The sequence below is a fragment of the Jaculus jaculus genome, chromosome 7 (assembly GCF_020740685.1).
Source record: "Jaculus jaculus isolate mJacJac1 chromosome 7, mJacJac1.mat.Y.cur, whole genome shotgun sequence".
NCBI lineage: Eukaryota > Metazoa > Chordata > Mammalia > Rodentia > Dipodidae > Jaculus > Jaculus jaculus.
In genome coordinates, this window is record NC_059108.1 from 141,977,604 (window position 1) to 141,998,366 (window position 20,763).

A 20,763-nucleotide genomic window follows, 5' to 3' on the forward strand; every position below is an offset into this window, starting at 1 on the left:
GCACACCTAGAACAAAAGGGGCAGTCAAATCCTGGCAGCATGAGCCAGTATTGTAGCTCATAAACACAACAAACTACATAAGCATCTGCTAATGAGTTTAGTTCTCCAGATTTCATGAAGGCTCTGTGTGTGTTTTGTTTTGATTTTGTCTTTCAAGGTGGTCTCACTCTGGCCCAGGCTGACCTGGAATTAACTATGTAGTCTCAGGATGGCCTCGAACTCTTGGTGATACTCCTACCTCTGCTGGGATTAAAGGCGTGCGCCAACATACCTGGCTTTCATGTGTATTTTTTTTTTTTTTTTGAGGTAGGGTCTTGCTCTAGCCCAGGCTAACCTAGATTCATTATGTAGTCTCAGGGTGGCCTCAAACTCATGGCGATCCCCCTACCTCTGCCTCCCAAGTGCTGGGATTAAAGGCATGCGCCACCACGCCCTATTTTTTTGAGACAGGGTCTTGTATGTAGCTCAGGCTGGTCTTGATCTTATGACAATTCTCCTACCTTATTTAGCTTAGCTTTCCAAGTGCTGGAATTACATGCATGAACCACCACATTTAGTTTGTTTTTTACTTTTATTTTTATATTTTTTGGTTTTTTGAGGTAGGGTCTCACTCTAGTCTAGCTCAGGCTGGCCTGGAATTCACTATGGAGTCTCAGGGTGGTCTTGAACTCACGCGATCCTCTGTCTCCCAAGTACTGGGATTAAAGGTGTGTGCCACCACACGTAGCTTTGTTTTTGACTTCTACAATATTAACTTATAAAAGCACATCTATCTACATATATATGTGTGTGCGTGTGCACGTGCACGTGTATATTGTGTGCATATGCAGAGACATGCACACCATGTATACACATGCACAGGCCAGAGGATATCAGGTGTCCTCCTCCATTGCTCTTCTGTTTTATATCTTTGAGACATGGTCTCTACTGAAGCTAGAATTTGTCATTTGTCGTCTAAACTGACTGGTGAATAGGTCCCAGGGGTCCTCCTGCCTCAACCCTTTTAGTTCTGGAGTCATAGGTGTGCACGGCCATGCCCTTTTCTTCTGTGAGTTCTGGGGATTTGAGTCACACCACACATCTTTAGAGATATAGTTTACAACTTTTTGTTTGCTTATTTGCATTATAAGACAGGGTCCCATGTAGCTTATGCTGGCCTTGTAGCTAAGGATGACCTTAAACTCCTTCTCCTCCTGCCTCCACCCCCCTAATGCTGGGATTTTGAGTGTGTGCTATCATCCCTGGCTATGTGTCAAATTACCCATTTCAAGTATACACTTCAATAATTTGTATTACTCCCACAGAGTTGTGTGACCACCACCAAAATCTAATTAGAAAATCTATTATTCCAGAAAAAAATTCCCATGCTCTTATTAGTCACTTCTTATTCTTATTTTTCCAAATCCAGTCTGAGGCAATCATTCTATGTTCCGTTTGTATGGATATACCTATTCTGTACATTTTATTTTGGTAGGTAAGCAGGTGGATGGGTGGATGGAGAATATGGGCACACTAGGGCATCTTCCTACTGCAAATGAACTCCAGATGCCTGTCTGGGCCACTTACTGTACCTGGCCTTAGATATGTATCGGGGAAGTGAACCCAGGCCGTCAAGTTTTGTAAGGAAGCATGCCTTTTCACTGCACAATCTTGCCAGCCCTAAAGATTTTTGTTTTTGAGTCAAAGTCTCACTATGTAGCCCAGGGTAGCCCAAATCTCAAGATCCTACTGCCTCAGCCTCGAGATGACAAGCAAGTGTACACTTTATATCAATAGAGGCATACAGTGTGGCATTTTGTGACTGGGCTTCAGTCACTTAGCATATTTTCAAGGTACATTCACACTGTAGTGTGCATCAGTACCTCAGTCCTTTCATAGCACAGACTATGGTTTGTTTACTTTTTCATCAGCTGTAAATTGGTTCTACATTTTGGCTCTTATGAATAATGCTTCTATGGAGTTCACACACAAGCACTTATGTGGACATGTTTTCATTTTTCTTGACTACATACTTAGATATGAAATTGCTGGGTCACATGGTAACTATGATTAACTTCTGAATGCAACTGTACTTGTGTGCACATGAGTGGGGAAGACAGAGGATAACTTCAGGCTACCCCACTTTTTTTTTTTTTTTTTTGAGATAGGGTCTCTTACTGACCTGAAACTTGCCACGGAGGCCAGACTGGCCGGCCAGAAGATCCCAGGGATCCACCTGTATCTGCCTTCCCAACACTGGGACTATAAGTGTGTGCCACCACTGCTTGTTTGGAGTAGGTTCTTAGGATCCCACTCAGGTCCTCATGTTTGCAAGACAAGCACTTTACTGATTAAGCTGTCTCCCCAGCCTTATGTTTAGCTTTTAGAGGGACTACCAAACCTTTCCATAGCAGGTACAATATTTTACATTCCTATCAGCAGTCCATGAAAATCTCAGCTTTGCTCCATTTTCACTCACACTCGGTATGACCTAGCTTTAGAATGTAGCCATCCTAGTGGGTGTGAAGTGGTATATCACTGTGCCTTGACTTGCATGCTTTAGGGGCGTGTTCTCAACAGGCTTATTATGTGCATCTTCTTTTTTCTAAATATTTTATTTTTCTTTGTGTATTTGAAAGAGAGAAATAGGGAGAGAGAGAAAGAATATGGGTGTGCTAGGGCCTCTAGCGCAGCTGCAAATGAGCTCCAGATGCATGTGCCCCCTTGTATACCTGGCTTACATGGGTCCTGGGGAATCGAACCTGGGTCCTTTGGCTTTGCAGGCAAGTGCCTTAACGGCTAAGCCATCTCTCCAGCCCCTACGTGCATCCTCTTTACAAGCATCTTTGAAATCTTTTGTTCCTCTTGAAAAGTAGGTTGTCCTTGTATTATGGAGCTGTAAGAATTTGAGACATACTCTGGATACAAGTCCCTTGCCATATGTAGAATTTGCAATTATTTTCTCCTATTTGGCCCTTTCCTTTTCTTGATACTGCCTTTTGAAGCACAGTGTAATTGTGTTATTATTTAAGAAACTGCTGCTTAATCTAGTGATGTGAAAATTTACTCCTGTGCATTCTTCTAGGAATTGTATGGCTTCAGCTCTTCCATTTTGCTAACTTGGGGTTATTTTTTTGAACAGCAGGAACTAAGATGCAGCCTTCATTCATTCTTTTTTTAAAATTATTTTTATTTACTTGTTTGGGGGGGGGCAGATAAAGAATGGCACTTGGGGCCTCCAGCCACTGCAAATGAACTCCAAATGCACGTGTCCCTTGTACATCTGGCTTATGTGGGTCCTGGGGAATCGAATCTAGGTCCTTTGGCTTTGCAGGCAAATGCCTTAATGGCTAAGCCATCTCTCCAGCCCACAGCTTCATTCTTTCACATGTGGATAACCAACTGTCCTGACATCATTTGCTCAAGAGACTTCTTTCTCCAGAGCAGACTTGGTATCCTATTTGTAAATCAATGACCACAGACATATGGGTTTCTTTCTGGATGCTTAATTCTATTCTACTGCTCAATCCCATGTCATATTTTTCTTGATTATGATAGTTTGTATATTCACTCATGTTTTAAGAGTCTCATGCTCTACTGACTGAGCTAGCTGGATACCTTCATTCTTGTTTTTAAAATTCTGGTTCAGTATTGCTGAGTAAATTGCTATTTGAGATTATCATTAATTATCAGGTCTCAGTACATTCTTTCTGGAGAATCTTATGCCCACAATTTGAGCATAAGAACACCTTCCTTCAAATAAAAGTATCACTAAGAATCTCTTTCAGTTCTTAAAAGTAGGGGTACTGTGAGCAAATCCTGAAGACAGTATATGCAAACAGAATTTCCTAGTGTAACAAAGCGAAGCTTACAATGACATTGATCTGCATAACTGAAGAGTGCAATTACTGCCCTGCATAGGATGGGCCAGAGTGATCTGTAAGAGACATGTAAATGGATGTGGAATATGATAATTTTATAAGGTGCCTAAAATACATTACTTTAATTATGAAACATTGCCAAGTTGTTGTTTTCTTCCCATCTATGGTTCACTGTTTCCATTTTCCTCTTTTATAGTGACTTTCCTTTGAGCGTGTGGTATATGGATGTGCGTGTACATGTGCAGGGGCCAGAGGAGAACATTGGGTGTCCTCTGCTATTATCCTTCTTTTTTTTTTTTAAATATTTTTGTTCATTTTTTATTTATTTATTTGAGAGTGACAGACACAGGGAGAAAGACAGAGGGGGAGAGAGAGGATGGGCGCGCCAGGGCTTCCAGCCTCTGCAAATGAACTCCAGACGCGTGCGCCCCCTTGTGCATCTGGCTAACATGGGACCTGGGGAACCGAGCCTCGAACCAGGGTCCTTAGGCTTCACAGGCAAGTGCTTAACCGCTAAGCCATCTCTCCAGCCCCTATTATCCTTCTTATTTCCTTGTCAAGGGAGTCTTTGAGACCCAGACCAGCTGTTATCTGACAGAATGACTGATCAGTGAATCCTGGCAATTCTCTGTTCTCATCACAGGACTGGGGCTACAGATATGTATGGCCACATTCAGTGTTTTACATGGATGCTGGGGAGCCACACTGACCCTGAACTTCTGTCTCTGGTTTCTGGACATATGAGAAAAAGAAATCCTTGGCTTAGGCTGCCTCTGAGCTTTTGAGCTTGTTACCCTTAGGGAGTGCTCTGCTAATGGATCCAGGGGTAACCCTCCAGGACCCTGGCTTTCTCTTCCTACCTCTCCTCTCTCCACAGCAGAAGGCTCAGGCTCCTGGCTTCATCCACATCCTAGTTCCCTCCACCAATGAGAATTGCTGCCCTTCATAGGAAGTTGAGGTATGAGAAAGATTACCAATACACCAAGTGGTATGGAGGCAGAGGCCCAGCTTGGGACTATCCTCCCCTCTCCAGTCAGGCTCCATCCAAACGAGGGAAGATTAAATGGATGGGTTACAGAAAGCCAGCCTAACCCAAACATGCCCTTATACTGCCCGGAGTCTTGGGATGAGCAATTTGTGGTAATAGCTAAGCACTGCAGGGAGGCCCAGGTTGTCTTGAGCAGCAGCTCCTCTAAGAAAGGAAGCTGATAAAACTAAGTGTTCTGATAGCAAGAGCCAGACTAGAGCCGCCAGGGCTTGACTTCAGCTCCAGCACTGTCTGTCTGCATGTCTTGGATAAGTTGCTTCACTTCTTTTTCTCCACTTTTCCCTCAGATGCAAAACTGAAGTAATAAGGACAGCCATGGTGCTGCACGCCTTTAATCCCAGCACTCAGGAGGCAGAGGTAGGAGGATTGCTGTGAGTTCAAGACCACCCTGAGAGTACATGGTGAGTTCCAGGTCAGCCTGGACTAGAGTGAGACCCTATCTCAGGAAAAAAAAAAAAAAACAAACACCCAAAACTGAGGTAATAAAACAAAATAGCTACTTCTGCTCTTATACAGTCAGTGCTCACTTAAAAAATTATGACAAAATACATGTAAAATTACCATTTTGACAACTTTAAGTGTCCAGTTCAGCAGCATTAGGCACACTCACACTGTTACGCAACCACCCACTTCACCCATCTCCAGAGCTCTTCATCTTGAAAACGACAGCTCTTACCCATTAGACGAGGCCTCTCTCTCCTCTTCATTTCTCCTCCCCTCCCCTTTCCATTTTCCCTCCCCTTTCCATTTCTCCATCTCTCCTCTCCCCTCCACCTCTCTTCTTCTGCCCCTCCTCCTCCACCTCTCTCTCGTTCTCATTCCTTCCTGGCAGGCACCATTCCACTCTCCATCTCTATGGTTTTGGCAACTTGTAGCACACTGTATTAATGGAATCACACAGGTTGTTTTTTTTTTTTGTGATTGGCTACATGAAGACCTAAAGGTTCCTTTACATTGTAGCACGTGTCAGAATCCTCTGTGGTAGTCACTTTCCTAGTTGATACGACAATGTATCTGACTAGAAGCTACATAAGGAAGGAAGGCATGAGGGCGGGAGCATGAGCAGCTGCTCACAGTCAGGAAGAAGAGAGCAATGAAAGCTGGTCATTACTGTATTCAATCCATGGGATGGTTTAGGGTTGTCTCCCCACCTCAATTAACCTAACCTAGAAACTTTCTCATAGTTGCCTAGGGATTTGTTTCCTAAGTGATTTTGGATAGTCCAGTTGACAACTGAAATTAACCAGGAAACCTTCCTTTTTATTCTATCTTACGACTAGACCACATTGTGTTTACACCTTCATATGCTAATGGGCACTGAGGAAGACTATGCCTTTTGGCTATGGTGAACAGTGCTTCCATGAACACTGGCACCATAGCATATGCCCAGAAGTAGGACCTACTGGTATTTCTACTTTTATTTTTTAAATTATTTATTTATTTATTTGTGAGTGACAGACACAGAGAGAAAGACAGAGGGAGAGAGAGAGAGAATGGGCGTGCCAGGGCTTCCAGCCTCTGCAAACAAACTCCAGACGCGTGCACCCCCTTGTGCATCTGGCTAACGTGGGACCTGGGGAACTGAGCATTGAACTGGGGTCCTTAGGCTTCACAGGCAAACACTTAACCGCTAAGCCATCTCTCCAGCCCAGTAATTCTACTTTTAAGCAAGAGCCTTTAACCACTAAGCCATCTCCCCAGTCCAATTCCATTTTTCAATCTTTTGAAGAACCCCACAGTTTTTTTGCAGTAGTGGCACCATGTTACAATCTCAGCAGCAGCATAGGAAGGCAATAATCTCTCCACATGCTTCCTGACACTATTTTCTGCCTTCCTTAACAGTTGCCATCTTAATGGGTGTGAGGTGGAACTGCACCATGGAGCCTGACTTGCAGTTCCCTCCTGATGAGTGACAGCCAGCTTCTGTTCATGTGGGTGATATCAGGGCATTTGTATTCTATTCTTTGGAGCAATGTCTAAGTTGTTTTCTCGTTTTTAAAAAAATTATTTATTTATTTGAGTGAGAGAAAGATGGAGGGAGAAAGAGAGAGAGAATGGGCACATCAGGGCCTCCAGCCGCTGCAAATAGGCTCTAGACGCATGCGTCACCTTGTGCATCTGGTTTATGTAGGTCCTAGGGAATCAAACCGTGGTCCTTTGGCTTTGCAGGCAAGTGCCTGAATGGCTAATTCATCTCTCCAGCCCTGTTTGCTTATTTTTAGACCAGACTGTTTTTTTTTTTCCCTTTGGTTTTTCAAAGTAGGGTCTCACTCTAGCCCAGGCTGACCTGGAATTCACTCTGTACTCTCTTTGTGGCCTCGAACTCAGGGCAATCCTCCTAGCTCTGCCTCCCGAATGCTGGGATTGAAGGTGTGTGCCACTATGTCCGGCTTAGACTGTCTCTTTGCTATTGAGGTCATCTACAACCTTTACATCAATCCTGTAAGACTACTACTTTTATGCTTGTTGTATACAGGAGGAAACTGAGGCTCAAAAAGGTTAGCTGATTAGCCAAAGGTGCCAACTGGGAAGTGAAAGAGGCTGTGTAGGTTGGTCTAACTTCAGAATTACGCCATTTCCATCTTGTGTTCAGAATTCTTTTGGAACTAGGTCTTGTCAATCAATGATGGTGACAGTGCTATATGGGACTGCCATTGAGGCAAAGGTAGGCCGAGAACTCTAGTTTTATTTCTTTTTTTTTTTTTTTTTTTTTTTTTTTTTTGGTTTTTCGAGGTAGGGTCTCACTCTGGCTCAGGCTGACCTGGAATTCACTATGTAGTCTCAGGGTGGCCTCGAACTCTCGGTGATCCTCCTACCCCTGCCTCCCGAGTGCTGGGATTAAAGGCGTGCGCCACCACGCCCGGCTAGTTTTATTTCTAAGACTGCTGTAGAGGTACAAATGAAAGGAACAATAGGACCCCATAACTATGGTGATAAACTGTGCACAATACTCAAGCTAGTCAGATCTCTAATCATGTGTGATATCTGGTTCAAATGCTCTACGATCTGAGAGGCATGTGAAAAAACTTACATGAAGTTAAGAATTAAAAAAAAAACTTCACTGTTTGAAAGAAACTCTGATCTGTGTGTTAAAGTATAGTGAAAAGAAAAACTAGCTGAAGGATAATGTTCTTCAATAAACTGAGCCTCAGTTTAGCTTTGCTTCCTCACCACGAGACCCTCGAATGTGGTCTGCAATGGAAGATCTTCATGATGGAATAATTATGACAAACATGTTTAGGTGAGGTCAGGAATGCAGGTTGGATGTCATTATCTACAGTAGTAACCATTTCCTATTTTATAGGAAGTACAATGCTGCAAGAAATAGAATACTTGAAACATTAGGTAATTTATAAAGAACATTTGATTTTGAAGGCTGTTTAATAATACATGTATTATATATGAATCCGTTATTAGATTTGGTCTAAGATTAAGGATTTTATTTGAAGGCATAAGAATAGAGAATAGACTATTTTCCAGAAAAAATATATATGTAGGTATGAAGTTTTTCTCTTAATAGGGTTTATATTCCAAGGCATTTTGGGTGTTGCTAGGAATTCAAGAAACATAAAGAATGGAATTTTGCTTTCAGTTCTGGTCTTCTTGAAGAGACAATTCACCAGTGTAGAAATTGTTAAACCAGGTGATATAAAGGGCAAGATAAATGGAATTCCATATGTAAGGATTACTGGAGGAGGTAAAGTTTAATTGGACCCCTGTAGGGACAGGGAAGGGATTGCATCTGTATATGAAGAGATGAACAAAGGAAGAAAAGTGAAATTTCAACTAATTATGTATTCAGTAGAATTTCTGGATACTGTGCTAGGGTTTCATGTTGGACCTGACTCCTGCTTCCCAGGGACTGACAGCCCTGACAAGTAGAAGGAAAAGTCAAGTCATCTGTAAAGTCAGAGCATCAGAAGACTATGACAAAGGTGATCAGAGTCCTGCTGGAGCCGAGTCCAAAAGCAGGTTCGGGTGGGAAGAGGACAGTGCTGGGCAGGAGAAAAGCTGCTAAGGACAGAAGGAATCAGCCACACTGGCAAGACAGAGGCACAATGGGGACCTGGTATCCAGACAGGGGACACTATTTACATGAACAAAGGAGCACAGAACACAAAAGCCATGTGATGGGGTGAGAATACTGCTTAGTCTTCAGTTTTCAAGAGATGTTACTTCTGTCACTTGCTTCCCAAAGCATATGGCTGCTTCTTTACACAGCCAGAAAAGATGAGCTATGAGTAAAACGAGCCCTTATTAAGCAATGCTTTCATGAGTGCAATTTCAGATGGTCTAAGACACATGCAATCCACCCAGTCCTCCAAGGAACCACTGTCTTGCTCCTGGATCATATGGATTGCAAGGAGATTTAGACTATTACTTTTGTCCTGTCACAGAGCTGTCTTTATTGACACATGCCATGATATTTTACCTACATGCAGATCATGGCAAGAAGTCACCATTTGAAATACACTGCTGTGTTAGCTTTCCAAGGGCACTGCTACTTTTTTCAGTGTATGTAACATAAACTATGCAAAAATACTTCCCCTGGAAAAATAACTAGGAAAAAGCTTGATGTTTTTTAAGCCAGAGTCGTTTATTCTAATTTAGTTACTTATTTATTTGGTTTTTCAAGGTAGGGTCTCATTCTAGCCAAGGCTTACCTGGAATTCACTCTGTATTCTCAGGGTGGCCTTGAACTCATGGTGATCCTCCTATCTCTGCCTCCCAAGAGCTGTGATTTAAAGGCATGAGCCACCACGCCCGGCCAGAGTATTTTATTTTATTTTTCTGCAGTGATAGGAACTGAACCCACTTATGCTAGGCAAGTGCTGTACAGCTATAGCCTTAGTGCTATGGCTTCCGTTTTGATAATGAGATCTATATACTTCAACTCATCACGTTTCCTTTGTGTTCTGGCTAACACAAGACTCAGAACCCACATTCACCTTGACTACTTATTTGGGTGTATAGTTGAAAAATTTTGATTTTTCAGACTCGGAGTTTCCTTTTATATTTTATAATTTTGTTAAGACCTGTACCAGAGAGAGAAAGCCTACATCATACTTGCCTGGCTAGTCTCATCTGAAGGAAGTAGCAAAAATTTTATGAATAGGTAACTTTGGCTCATACACTCATGTTGTACTAGCACCAGGCTGATACCTAACTGGAAGGTACCTACCATCTACATTTCAGCCAAGGACAGAGTGCTTTGCCCACCACTGATGGGTAATGAATAAAACGTGTTCCAATTGTGCCTTTTGAAGGGTGAAAGCAAAAACAGTCTCACATTGCAAGGTGGAACAGTGAGTCTGGCAATGCTGTTAATTTGGACAACAGCAGAAACCAGTGGTTCGGGAGTCAAGAAGAGTCATCAAGTGATCTGGTCAGAGGCATGGGCTGACAGAGTTGTGGTACAGCTAGCAAGTAATTATCCCAAATAAGGTGTTCTGGTTTCATGAAGCATGGCCCCGACACCATTGCTTCTCCCTGTTAATATACAGTAACTTCCCTTCCCAGAGGTAAGCTGAGGGTGTCATTCTTCAAAATGACCAAAAGGCTACAATGATAACTCAGGCCCTCTGTATAATGAAGGGGATAAGTCTGCATTCACATGCATAGTAGTGGTTTATTCTGGGCAATACTAAAAAGGATGAATAATTATAAAACAAAAGGCTGACAGGAGTCATATTTCTAAGAAAGAAGTATAGTTTTGAAATTCTATATTCTAATGTCTGATTAAAAACTATGAACAGATCATTATCCAGTAAAATTTTCAGTTCAGCCACTATAAATGAAAACACTTGACATATTCCGAAATATCTACATGTGTGCCTGCCAACTGTCTGAATTTCCAGGGGAAGCACATTTAGAAGTGAATGGAAGTGGGACAAAACACTTCACATGTTACAGAGTAACAGAAACAAAACAAGGCCCATTCTTCCTAATAGCAGGAGACAAAACCTATATTCTCATTTCTCCAGGGCCACAGGCTATATTCCACTGATGTAGCTAAAGGGACACTTCACACCTATGAGCTGCTCCTCCCCAGCACCAGGCAGCTGGATTACCTGGATTTAGGTTTCAGGAACAGACAGCCCCTGGATCCTTATGCTGCTGATCAGAATACCCACATGCTAGAAAGGTGAGCACACGGGAGCATAAGAGACCATTGTTTCAGTTTAACTTGTGGGGGGCTCTTCACGCTGAGGACCCATGAGAATCTGACAAGAATCAACGCCGGTCATGTCAACAGCTATACACTTCAAGCCATCATTCTTCAAGTCCTACAGTGAAACACCTACACTCCCTGGAGGCCTGTTCCAGGACTACGGATCCAGTAAGCAGAGCTGTAAATATTTCCATGTGTAACGCTTGCTTTTTCCAAAGACAGGCATGGCTTAGCATGCCGTTTTCTTTCTTTACAACTTTCAGGAGCAATTATGTCCTGAGGATACAGGATGGTAAAGCAAAGGAATGTGGCTATAACAAGCATCCCATTGAGACAAGAAGCAAAGTGTGTGGGTTCAGAGGATATATAACCACAGAGGATAAACTGATAACCTGGGGTGACCCCATAAAGACTCACTAGGAAGAAAACATTACACTGGTTCCTTGCCCAATTCAGGGCCACAACGGGCTGGGCCTTCTTTCACACAAAGTGACTGAAGGTTACACAGGACCACACAACTTTACTATAAGAGGAATTAGGTACAAATCTAACAACTCAGGTGGTAGGCATTTTCTTCTAGGAGGAGAGTAAGCTTCTATAATATAGGTGCAATGTGAGAAAGGAGCCACTGTACCTCCCTTGCCTGTTTATAACAAAGTAGCAATTGTGAACAGCTGAAAAATCATCACTCTCCTCTTGGGATTCTGCCAGCTCAGCAAGAGACAATATCAATTTTCAGATGCTATCTTTTGCAGTAGCTTATTTCTTAATCCACTTCAGAAACAGAGTTCCTCAGCTTTCTTTACAGCAAATGAATACCCTCTGGGCAGGTTCTTAGAGGTACCCTCCATCTGCCCCAAACTGAGAGCCAGTTTGTCTTCTCCCTGAAGTCTAACCAGCTGGTTCGGCTGCACTTGAATTTTGTTTTTCAGTGTAGAAAGGGATAGTAAATGCAGTGAGAGGCCTTATAACAGGAGAGCACAAAACTTTGATGGCTTAAAACCAGGTGATTTTGCCATGGAGATGTTATTATTATTATTATTATTTCAGAGAGAGAGAGAATGCATTGATGTGCCAGGGTTTCCAACCACCAAAACTGAACTCCAGATGCATGTGCTACCTTGTGCGCATGTGTGACCTTGTGTGTCTGGCTTACATGGGACCTGGAGAGTCAAACATGAGTCTTTAGGCTTTGTAGGCAAAGAAAGCGCTTTAACCACTAAGCCAGCTCTCCAGCCCGGGATCCGTCTTTTGTGTGGATGCAGCAGGCAGGGTCAAGGCCAGCCCCACACTAAAACACCCGTGACGAGGCCTAGCAGGAAGTGTTAGCTCAGTCACTTAGAACCAGGTGACACAAGCAGGACTTGTAGGGTTTGCTGGTTCCTGGTGCTGCCAGTTAAGGAATTCTTTCTCTTGGTGTTTGTTCTAAGCATGTACATGTTGGGCTTGGTGTGGTGAAGTCAGTATCGCCACAGGTGGAAAAGAGAAAGAGTTGGGCGGAAGATGTGGATTATACACACAGGCTCCAGAGAAAAGCGTCACAGTACAATCCAGTCACTAGGGGCAGAGAAAATACTAGTTAGTCAGGTGGCAGTAGACAGGGGCGAGAGAAAGGTCTAAGCAGGAACCTTCCCTGGAGGTTCTTCTCCAGAGGGAAGGCTCAGCAAGTTAACAGGTTAGGTTTAGCTAGTGAGAATAATTCCAGTGGGCTTTGGAAATAGAAGAGGATCTAACAACATCCAGTTATGCATATATGTATGTATGGTATATATATTTACATTGTTAATATATACACACAAAGGTCAAAAAGGCAAATTCAGAATCCAAGCACAGAGCATCAGAATGTAACAGTTGCCTGACCAGCAAGAAGGGGTAGCAGACAGGATTTAGTTCCTAATGTCCTTTAGCATAGTCCCTGTTTTTTGACAAGGAAAGCTGACACTTCTCTCAGTATTATATAACACATTCTGCAAACATACTGCATATTCTCTAATCTAACCTGACCACTTCCCTGCACTCACACGTGAAAGGGGCCCAGGACTATCATAGCCGGTGATGAAGAGACCTCCACTGTCTACAACAACAACAGAAGAACGCTCCTGGAGCGGGCTGTGGCCTCTGGGGCTCTTTTCCTCACTGTGTAAACTACTTAATTCCTCGTTCAAAGAAGGCAGTCCACTGCCATCTGCTGATGCCAGGCTGGTGGCCCTGCTTCTGGGGCTTCTCTGTTACTGTACTGCGCGCAGAAGGCTCTTCTGAGAGCGCTGCATGTATGCTCGGCATCTGTGCACCCTTAGCATGTTGTCTTGTGGCCTCGGCCATCATAGCACATGGACAGTCCAGGCTCAGCAGGAACGTTTGCAATGAATTTATAGGCCAAGGAACAGACTCTCTCAAAGCATCTTTGCTGATGAACCTACAATTGCCAAGTCATATTCAGGGTGGACTGTCAGGAATACTAAAGAGGCTCAAGGAAAGTGATATTACAACTGTGGCAGGTCCAAACTCAGTCCTGGGAATGGATGGATAGAAGTACTTCTTGGCAGGCCATCAGTTTGGTTTGGAGCTTGATATCACATTCATCCTTCTGGATGCCAGTGTCCTGGAGGAAATATTGACCTTCTCACTTGAGTTTTCTGTATTTTATGAGCTTCTCATCACTGGACAGGGTGCTCAGCATCAGCATTAAGGGGCTATGGACCAAGTGTCACTAGACAATTCCAGTTGTTTGCAGTTTCTCTGGTACATTTTGGTAGATGACCAAGCCATGGATTTGGTGTTCCCATCTCTCTTCTCATTCCTTTCTGGAAAGTTTAGATGGGCTAGGGAAAGATATTTGAAGCTTTCTGATCCAATATAAATGAACCCTGTGGTGGGTAAATAAGTTTCCTTTCTCCTTTGTTCTTCTTGGGTCTTTTAGTGAATAATGCTTCTCAAGTAAGTTTATGAATATTCCCCACGAGGTAAGAAGACTATTAAGTTGCCAGGAGGTGTGCCACTAGAGCTTAGTGTGGGGACTGAGCAAAGGCGAGAAGCACCATCAGTCTTAAAGTTTTATACAATCTTCTGGAAAGTTCTGAAGGCTACGGCTGGGAACACAATACCGAGGGCTGCATTAGTGAAGCTCCAGAGATCAAGTTTGACAATCTCTTCACTGCATGAGCTTATTTTGTTTGGATGAGTGTGGAACAGGGTTTATAGCATGTTTGCTGCCAATTATAGCATATTCTTCTATTAAATAACTCAGAAAGCCCATAGATATTCAAACTTAAGAAACATTTTTGCTTCCTCTCTACCTCATAATCTAAGGTAAAAGTCCACTTCACAAATTCCCTAACTCTAGTCTGAAAGCCTTTTCCAATAATCGTCAGCCATTCTCTTTGGGACTATTGCAAACGGCTCTTCAAAATACACGTCTTCCCACATGCTCCCATGCTTTGCAATGTGATAACCTAGTTATGGCTTCAGTTTCTTTGATTTGTCTCAACGACCCCATATTTTTAAACAAAAGCCTTAATAATAGCAGAGAATTTCTTACTGCCATGGCGCCACCTACTGGTAGGCCATTATAGGAGCAAACTATTTGTAGCTGAAACACCCAAGTTTTTGGAGAGTCCTACTGAGTTTTGGCTTTATAAAGTCTCCAACTTCACTATCGTGTGTGTGTGTGTGTGTGTGTGTGTGTGCGCGTGCGTGCGCGCGCACGTGTTTTGTTGGATATCTGACCCAGGGCTTCATGCATACTGAGCACACACATTCTATCACTGAGCTATATTCCCAGTCCCTGCATTGTCTCTGGGAAGCAACCACTTGCCTTGACACCTGCCGTCTCTTGCTGTGGCATGAAGTCAGAAAATGATCATGATAAAAATATGCTCTTATTCTTACTATTACCTTAAATTGTCCCTGACTTCACCGACTTTGATTTTCTCTGACCTATAACTGTAGCAAGTGCTCCAGATTGTGTGGGTAAGGGTTTGGATCTGGCGAAAATAACTTGGGGAGCTTCCAAAGATCCTGAAAAAATGGAAAAAAAATCCCTACTTAACACTCTATTTGATCTTGGCTCAAAGAACAAGAAGTAACACCCAAAACTAGGTTAAGGGGACCCTCATTCTCACTGATGCTGCCACCCCACTTCTGGCCAAACACCAAGTCCACAGACTGTCATTTGCTTAGGAACAGCCTAATAATGGGTCATCAACCCAAATTCTGACCTCATGGCTCTGGAGAGAACAATGTTTGGGAAGTAACAAAGGGCATAAAAGTTCAATCCTTAAAACAGGGGAAAAAAATGAAAGGCAGAAAAGAAAAGAAGGCACAGACACCAAGGCAATCATCTCAGAGCTCCGCTTCCTTTTCCTTAACCTCCTGCATTTCCATCGCCCAGGAGCTCCGCCCGCTATGTGTGTAAAGGGGCCTGAGAGTGGGAAAAGGTCATTCCACTGACAACTGCCAGGCAAATAATCTCATTAAAAGTTGACATAATTTTCAGGTCCTGAGGGTTAGCCTCCCTAGTCTACTTTATATCAAGTTCCTTTTCTTACTGTCTCAGGACCCAGGTGAGTGGGCAGGCATTCAAATACTGAGGAGCTGCTGCAGCATCTCTAGGCAAACACGTGCAGCTGGAGCACATTTCCCCAGGGCCTGAGACAATAAACCCTTAACAGGACACTCTTCTCATTCCAACAAATGAAAACCATCATTGACTTCCAAGAGAAGGCAAGATCCCTTCCACCAAACACCATCTAATAATAGCTTAAAAATAAGGGTGGGTCTAGAGAGAAGGCTCAGTGGGTTACAGTGCTTATCCTGGAAGCATGAGGACCTGAGTTCAATCCCCAGCACCCATGTAAAAAGCCATATATGATCACACATGCTTGTAACCTAGTCCTGAGGAGAGCAGAGAGAGGGGAATTGTTGGGCTTGCTGGTCAACTAATGACAGAAAAATAGCACTGGGTTCAGTGAGAGACTGTAGCAAGGAAACAATGGGCAAGAGGATAGAGGGGACCAGCAGACATTCTACTCGGGCCTTCACACACATGCACACACAACATGTATATCTACAAACACTGGTGCCCTCTAACAAATACTGGAGGAGAAAAGAGGAGGCTGCACTCCAGGGACAGGAAGCTTTGTACAAGGCAGGCAGGCAGGACCAAGGGCAGCTGGTACGGCTTCAGACCCCTACAGTAATGGTAGGTGACACGATCAAATCAGCATGAGAGAAATGCCAGCTATCTAATCTACTACTTGCTGCTATTTTAGTTCACCATTAGCACTTTAGAACTCAAGAAGGAACACCCTGGTTATAAGAAGGAAAGACATGGCTACGGCCTGGGGTCCTCACTCTGGTTTCCTTCTCAAATTTCCAAATCTGCTGACTTCTACGCCTTTCCTTCCACGGCAAACTTAAAACATAGAAACAAAGACAGGAGTCAAGGAAAACCACATTTGTGCAGCACTCCCGGCACCCTGCTGCGAGCTCCCAAATCTGTGACCTCACTTAATGTTCACTAGGAAAAAGGATGTTGTTAGTCCCCCATCAGTTGGAAAGGACTCTGACTTGTTTTCAACTCACAGTGAGATGAACCACCACTACTTCCTCACAAAGTCAACCTAAGGAACAAAGTCCCACACCTTATAACCGGGTTAGCCAGAGGGAGGAGAGGTGAAGGGGCCAGGAAATAGGTACTTGCTATCTCCATGGACCTGGTATGACCGTGTTTGACTAACTAGCTTTACTGGGTTAGATATGGGTAATAGTCTTTGGAAGACAATCAAGGGATTTCTGTATAGGTGGAACTTCCCAAGGCCCAAGAGAATTATAGCTTTCCCCCCCTTTCTTCTAGCTTTAAAGAAGAATGATGCTACTGGTAACCTAACTTTCTCCTTTTCATGGAACACCCTATGAACCTTGAGAATAACTTTTAAATCTGAGAGCTGCAGAGAGCACATGGCGCACAGTTGAAGCACTGGCAAGCTGGGCAGTTACTCATTGTATAAACAACTGTGCTAGACGCAGTTGCCAATTTGCAGTGTCAAGTTCAGGACATGCTGGACCCTCACTAGTTCATACTCTTAACCAAGGGTCAGGAACACAGGAGAGTCACAGAGAAGAGCAGCTGGAGGCACAGTCATGAGGTAACAAAAATGCTAAATCATAGGCAGCCTGCATAAGGCAAGAAAAATAATCTGGCTGCTACCTTATGGTAGAAATAGAGGAGAAGAATAATTTTTTATTCTTTGGTTTTATGTAGGACAATGACAAAAGCTTCCAGATAACATCACCAAGACTCAGTCAACATTAACTTATGGTCATCAAGATGCTGCAATTAGGGTCCAGCTGACTCTCCATTTCTAGCTTCCTCAGTACTGTCCAACGAAGCATGCATAAGAAGTAGTTAGGGAGCCTAGGGCTTGTGAACTTTCCAGCACAAATGGATTTGGAGAGCTGACGGGACTCTAGGTGCTGAAACTCCTAAGATTCCTCCAAGCTCACCTATGTCCTTTAGACTCATCAGTGCTCTTCCATTAGTTCTAGGTGGTGTTTTGCTTCCTGAAAAACAGCTCAATCCCAGCGCTTGGGAGGCAGAGGTAGGAGGATCACTGGGAGTTCGAGGCCAGCCTGAGACTACATACTGAACTCCAGGTCAGCCTGAGCTACGGCGATACCCTTCTCAAAAAACCAAAACCAAAACCAAAACAACAAGCCCCCCTCAAACCCCAAGACTGAACCAAACCAAACCGAAACACCCAGCTCCATTGTATGGAGGTTGTCAATAAAATTAAAAAACGAAAAACAGTCCAAAAGACAGTTCCAAGTTCCAAGATGTGGGGATGTGGCTCAGTGGTAGAGCACATACTTAGCATGTGTGAGGCCCGTTTCTATCCCATCTTTGCCATGTCAAACATTATTCTGTTCTAGTAATTCTTTCTGTTGCTTTTTTTTTTTTTTTTTTTTTTTGAGGGAAGAGGCTAAGGGAAGATCATGAGTATATAGCCTTTCATATACACCACACCATTTACTCCTTGTATGCAATTCTGTCATAATGCAACCAACTTCCAAAGCTTTTCAGGGAGTCTGGAATCACTGTCAGGTGCGGTATGGCAGCTCCTCCGAGACTTCTTACTGGTGTCAGGATGACAAACAACCGAGTTGCCTCCACGGCTCATGAACAGGCCCTTCTACTTCACCGCCTTTCTTTTGCCACTGCTTGTCATACCCTTGTTATCAGCTAAAATAATAGGTAGGGACTTGCAGAACACAGCACATGTGCCTGGACCAGGCCTTTGCACACACTGAGCATTCTCTCTGGAACTCCTCTCTATGCCATCACGCTCTTGGTGAATTTGTCCACTTTCAAGTCTCAGCTCAGATATTCCTTTCTCTAGGAAGCCCCACTTTTCCAATCCACAAAAGAGCCTGGCTTCATTTCTTGGGTATAATGCCATTTGGCCAGTTAGAGGTATGAGACTTTTGACCTATTTCACTATCTGTGTCAGTTTCTTTAGCCACAAAAATAGGGATTCCCACACTTGTATGCCTCTAGTTTTTATCTGACAGCATTCAGCACTGAGCCACCTGATCTACAGCATAGGTCCATAGATGCCGACTCTTCCTTTTCCTGCATCTCTAGTTCTGGAATATCCCAGCATCTCCTGCAGCCATTCCCCAGGGCCCCTTCCATTCCCTCACGTCTGTCAGTTTACCATGCAGATCCAAGACCACCCTGAATGTGGACCTCGGAGCTCAAGCTACCTTCTCCACAGCAGGTACTCAATAGCCAGTCTATTCACTTGAATCAAGTGATCTATCAATTTTCCAATTAGTATGTTTTCGTGGATTATACACAGAAAATGATCCCTGGTCTACCAGCGCCTCCTTCAAATGTATGCAACTACTCTGACAGGCCAAAGACCCTGTCCACAGACTATGGCAAGCACACATTAGACTTGGTTCAAAGACAAGCTCCAGCTCTGTGTTCTGGTACCGTTCCCAGCAGCACCTCAGTGTGCTGAGTCTGGATTTATTCATGTGAGGGCGAGCGGGAGGTATAGCTCATGGGGCTATTGTGAGGACTGAGAGCCAAAACGTGGGCATTCTGCATAACAGTGAGGTGCCAGTCAAACGCAGGAGGAGTGTTAAATGCCACAACCCTGACAACACTCTACCCAACAGTGAAGCCCCATTTACCCCAAACCAGTTCCAGAAAACACCTTCCCTAGGCTGTCACATTATTTTAAGGAAGGATGTAGCAAAAAATGCCCATGTGCCAAGTTTTCAGAGCTGGATACTTGTTTTGTGACCTGGAGCTCTTGGCAGAGGCAGAGGCAGAGGCCAGAATGTGCTGAGTGCCACCTTCCCTGCTGCCCCACCCAAGGAAGGGCTGCTGCCCACTAACCTGCGGAGCTGGTGATGGGTATGAAAGCAGCAGAGTGAAGGGTGCTCCGGAGTCCATTCAGCTGCCCATCTGAGGAGGACCCTCTGAAACACAAAGGAGCTCGGTCCGGCCTGCAGACAGAAAGACACCGTGATGGGAAGGCAAGGCAAAGCGAAGGACAGATCCTCCAGTGGCTTTGCCTTGTGCTCTTGGTGTTTTCTCTCAGGGAGCCCATTCTCGTTCCTTTTTTTTAATTATTGATTTCTTTGAGAGAGAGAGAGAGACAGAGAGAGAGGGAGGGAGGGGGAGAAGGGGTGGGAAGGAGAGGGGAGGGGAGGGGAGGGGAGAGGAGAGGAGAAGGGAGGAGAGGAGAGACAGAGACAGAGAGAATGGACACTCAAGGCCTCTACTTACTGCAAATGAACTCCACACACATATGCCACCTTGTGTATCTGGCTTACATGGGTAGTAAGGAAATGAACATTGGTCCTTAGGTTTCACAGGCAAGTGCCTTGGCTGCTATGCCTTCTCTCCAGTCCCCCATTCTCATTTCTTTTAAAACCTTGTTCAGGGCTGGAGAGATAGCAGTTAAGGTACTTGCCTAATGACCCAGGTTTGATTCCCCAGTGTCGATGTAAGCCAGATGCACAAGGTGGGGTATACATCTGGAGTTTGTCTGCAGTGGCTAGAGGCCCTGATATACCCATGTTTTTCCCTCTCTCAAACAAATAAAATTTTAAAAGCTTGTTCATATGTAATATCACCAACCAATACCTGCCTCCTGAAATATTACATATTTAAAAATACCTAATCAACCTTTCCCCCTCTAAATGTAGTCATTACAAAGCAGGGGCTATGGTCACTGCAGTGTCTCCAGTGACACATAATGTGGACTCAGTCAGCAGTCATTTGGCAAATGAGTATATCCATTTCCTAGTCATAATCATAAGAAAACATATATTTTTAAGGAATAAGTTTTATGGGGGCTGGAGAGATGACTTAGTGGTTAGGACACATGCCTGCAAAGCCTAAGCACCCAGGTTCAATTCCCCAGGATCCACGTAAGCCAGATAAACAAGGTGGCACAGGTGTCTGGAATTCATTTGCAGTGGCTGGAGGCCATGACATGCCCATTCTCTGTTTCCAGTAAACAAACAAATAAATAATGATAAGTTTTATGTATAGCAATAGTTCTGAACTAGGGAAGGGAGTAGGGGCTGATTTGGTTACCCCACACTTCCCTGGCTAAGGACAAAAATCGCTAAGGTGCTATGGTTAGTTATCTCACAGTGGATGC

At 43.9% G+C, this 20,763-nt stretch overlaps 1 protein-coding gene across 1 annotated transcript in view; it reads right to left on the reverse strand.

Moving 5' to 3' along the window:
* Nucleotides 1-20,763, reverse strand: part of Ttll5 (tubulin tyrosine ligase like 5) — a 254,825-nt gene that overhangs the window by 16,175 nt on the left and 217,887 nt on the right. The window contains 1 exon segment of the mRNA XM_045154327.1: nucleotides 19,488-19,597. Coding sequence (XP_045010262.1) covers nucleotides 19,488-19,597 — 110 coding nt within the window.